This window comes from Aplysia californica, unplaced genomic scaffold (genome assembly GCF_000002075.1).
Source record: "Aplysia californica isolate F4 #8 unplaced genomic scaffold, AplCal3.0 scaffold01273, whole genome shotgun sequence".
NCBI lineage: Eukaryota > Metazoa > Mollusca > Gastropoda > Aplysiida > Aplysiidae > Aplysia > Aplysia californica.
In genome coordinates this window covers 59,445-63,721 of record NW_004798543.1, presented here as the reverse complement: position 1 = coordinate 63,721, position 4,277 = coordinate 59,445, and the positions used below count along the sequence as shown (strand labels likewise).

Below are 4,277 nucleotides of genomic sequence, written 5' to 3'. Positions count from 1 at the left end.
CCCCACCTCTCGACAGGCCTGCACTGATTCACCCGTTATAGAGATATTTCAGGATAAGCTGCGCCAGGAAGTTTGGACGCACTATTAAAGCCCCCTACATTGCGTTTGCCATTTGGAAATCTTTGACGTTCCTGTCTCACCTGTGCTGAGTCCGCGGGGCGTTCGTTGACCGTCCACAGCGTCCTCTGTTGAGCCAGGTCGTAGTTGAACGTGGCTAGTGACGTCTTCTCCACGTTTATCTTCTCCTGTACAACAAACAGGCAACGCACATACAACACACATGCAACACACATACAACACACATGTAACATACATGCAACACACATGCAACACACATTGATCACACAAATCACACACACAGATCACACACAACACACACAGATCACACACAACACACACAAATCACACACATCACACACAGATCACACACAGATTACACACACAACACACAGAGATTACACACACAACACACACATAATATTTTATCACACAGAACAAAAAAAACACACACACAACACAAAGATCAGACACAGAACACACACAACACACAGAAGTAGAACAACTTCAAAAGCCTTTTAAAAAGGCTTTTCACTAAATGTTATTATGGTGTAATCTGGCGTTTGTCAAAATAATGAAAATAAAGAAATCGACATTTTTCTGCCCGTTGAACAATATTTTCGATTTTTATTTTGGCTAAACACCCTTTATGTCTATTTGAAACACATTTCTGTGTACAGTTCATTACAAGACGATGATCAAAGGCCAACACTATATTTGCCGTTTCAAAGGACATTCAAGATTTGGAAATCACCAAACGTTGGCGACTTTTTTCTCGCTAATTATACCTCGACACTATGCAATCCCCGTCTCATCCAATTCATTGTAAATATCTCACCATCTATTCAAGATAGACGAGTATTTTTTTTAATCAAAAGGGAGACAAATGAACAAACTTTAAAATTTATAGCAATAACTCCATAGGCTAAGCCCGAGCACTGGCGAGTGCCTGATTAAACCGTGCCGTAACATAATTGAGTTCTCTCAGAAACACAGAAGTTGAAAAACAACAAAAGCCTTTCAAAAAAAGCCTTTCAATATGGTTGGAGCAACTTCATGAAAACATATTATGTAGGCTAGCCTTTCGTACAAAGACAAATGCATTCAGATAACAAATATATTTCCAAAATCGTAAATTCTCATTACTTTCACACGGCTGATTGAGTTTTTAAGTCGGCCTACATTTACACCTCAACGCCACGGCAGAACAACACTACAACAAATCATCGACACACACAATCTATAAGATAGCTGGAGAGAAACTCATGCACACACCAACCGCACAACACACCAGGGATAGACAGACCGGCTAGCAGGCTCAACAGAATTTACGTACACAACACAGATACAGTCACACAGTGCGAACACCTAGACAGGGGGCTCTCGTGGCCTAGAGGTTAAGGTGTTGGCCTCTCATTCAAAGGTCCCGGGTTCGAATCCGGGTAGCGACCGAAAAAAATTCTTCTCTAAAATTGTCTCCTTTCACCTCCTTTTCAGCAATGTTCTGTTGTCTGCTTTCAATTCCACTCTCTGCCCCCACCCCCTCATCTCCTTTGCCCCCTCCTCTGGGCTCCTGACTCTTTCTGCAGCCTTTCTACTGCTACTCCTTGGCTTCTCCTTACTGCTGTCTTTCTGCCACACCCCTGATCTTCTGGTAGGAAAGATCTACACCTAGCCTTCTCGGACAAGGGCGAAAAATTTCGGAGGGCCCATGTGCAAGTTGAGCACGTTAAAGATCCCTTGATGGTCTAAAATCGATAAGAGTAGGCTTCGGCCGCCACCCGGGCAAAATTCCAAATTTCCTACCAACTGAAGATATTAGGTGTGTCCCGCGCGCTCATATGACCTATGCAGTTGCGAGCGCCGTAAAACACTTTACAAAAACAAGAACACCTAGACCACACACTGACATTCACAGACCACAAAGCAGTAGTAGCAACAATAAACACAAACAACAACACACCGCCGAGACGAACACCGCACTGGAAATGTAATAATACATCACTCGATAACGAAGAATATTATAGAACCGAGATCACAGAAACTATTAAACAACACACACAAAACCTAGGTCTACAAACTAACAACGCTAGGGAGACATGGGACGACTTAAAATATACCATTACACTAGACACAATATACAAGGCAAAAGAAATTAGCAGAGCCAGAAGACGAAGACAACAACGATTAGAATACAGAATTGAACTAGCTAAACGATTATGGTTACAGGACGCAGAGAGTATAATAGAATTTCAGAAACAGCTCGACGAAATAAAACAAATTAAATATAAAGGTGCACAAGTTCGAACTAGGTACAAACAAGTAGAAGATGAAAAGCCAACTCCAGTATATCTAGCTTTAGAACAAAATATACAAAAAAATAGGATGATAACAGAGATTACAGACGCACAAGGCAACACACAAACAGACACACAGAAAAATTAAATAGCAGAAGCGTTTCAAAATTTTTACACCGATTTGTACGCTGACAAGACGACGCGGGGTGACGAGGCACAGCAGGCTGGCCGGCTCACAGACGAGGCGACGCGGGCTGACTATACGCAGCACGTGGCGCGGCTCACAGACGAGGCGACGCGGACAGACTACACACAGCACGTGGCGCGGCTCACAGACGAACAACAAGAAATTCTTAACACAAACTTAGAAACTAAAGATCTACAAGGCGCCCTCAACCTAATGAATGAAACACCTCCCCCGGCCCCGACGGCTTGACCGTCGAATTTTACATCGCTTTCTTCCCCGTTTTGGCCCCCCTATTTACAGCGATGGTTAAAGAAAGTTTTGAAATAGGATCTTTACCAGAGTCTCTAAATTTATCGTACATATCCCTTATTCCGAAAGACTCCGGTTCCCCTTTGGAAATGAAAATTACCGTCCCATATCACTTTTAAACGTAGACTATAAAATAATCTCTAAAGCCCTAACAAATAAGTTGAGACCGTTTATGCAAGATCTAATACATACAGACCAAGCCAGCGCGGTACACGGCAGTACAACTCAAGATCACAACCACACACTTAGGGACATTATCACATACGCAGAAGACAAGCAGTTAGACACATGCATACTTTCACTAGATCAAACTAAGGCATTTGACAGAGTATCACATTCCCACTTACGCAAAGTTTTAGAACGATGCAATTTAGGCTGCACCTTTCGAAAATGGATACAAATATTATACAAAAAACCGAAGTCAAAAATCTTAGTTAATCACACCCTGTCAGATGCCTTCGATATAGAGAGAGATCAGTCAGACAATAGACAAGGAGATTCTCTAAGCCCACTTTTGTACGTTTTAAGTCTAGAACCCCTACTAAATTCAATCCGAAATGACCCACAGATTTCACTCTCGCACGCACAACAAAAAATATATACACAGCGCTAGTTAAACGACAGGCAACACCCTTATACGATCAGATTAAAAGAGGTAGGATCTACGCAATGATAGACTTTTCGCAAATTTTTCAAAATTTACACATTAAAGACACGACGCCCTTCAAAAACAGATAATGTATAGGATACTCTACAACAACACCCCTACGACAGAAGCGCAAAGTCACAGAAGAGTTAGGTGCAAAACATGTAAACAAAACGAACGAGAGACAGAGGAACATATATTCTACACATGCTCGCACATCCAACAGACAAAACACGCACTAGCAAAATTACTCAACGCAAACGCAGGCACACAGATAGATTTGTACAGAGCAGTTTTTCTAAACCTAATCCCACCACAAACAACAGACAACAACAACGTTCGACTCCAAATCTTAGCAGCGTACAGAGAAACTATTTGGCAAGTAAGATTACAGACAACTTTTAGCGACAGAAGCCACACACCCAACACTATTTCAGAATATTTTCAACGGATAGTTACATACACCTTCGATACAGAAACCAAATGGGCAAGCTTTGAAAGTTATTTGAGCTGTGGCGAGAGAGAGTGAGCGAATGTTTTGAAAGCGAACCAACCACGTGGACGCAGACCGGACGGACGGAGCGTGTAGACAAGACGAGACTGCTCTGTGAGCACAGAGTAATGACTACAAGACACCCCAGGGGTCGATGGCGACGAGCGTAAGAGAACACAGCTCAAGAGTGAACGAATTAAACTTTAATTATGGAATAAAATGGAAATGTATATGGAACGCAAGTGACCGAATGAGAAATATTTATGTGTATGCGAGTGGGGGAGGGGG

General features: G+C 42.3%; 1 protein-coding gene across 1 annotated transcript in view; it reads right to left on the bottom strand.

The window, feature by feature from the left end:
• Window positions 1-4,277, bottom strand: part of LOC101854995 (oxysterol-binding protein-related protein 2) — a gene marked incomplete in the record, with an annotated part of 24,586 nt that overhangs the window by 7,386 nt on the left and 12,923 nt on the right. The window contains 1 exon segment of the mRNA XM_013090422.1: window positions 141-245. Coding sequence (XP_012945876.1) covers window positions 141-245 — 105 coding nt within the window.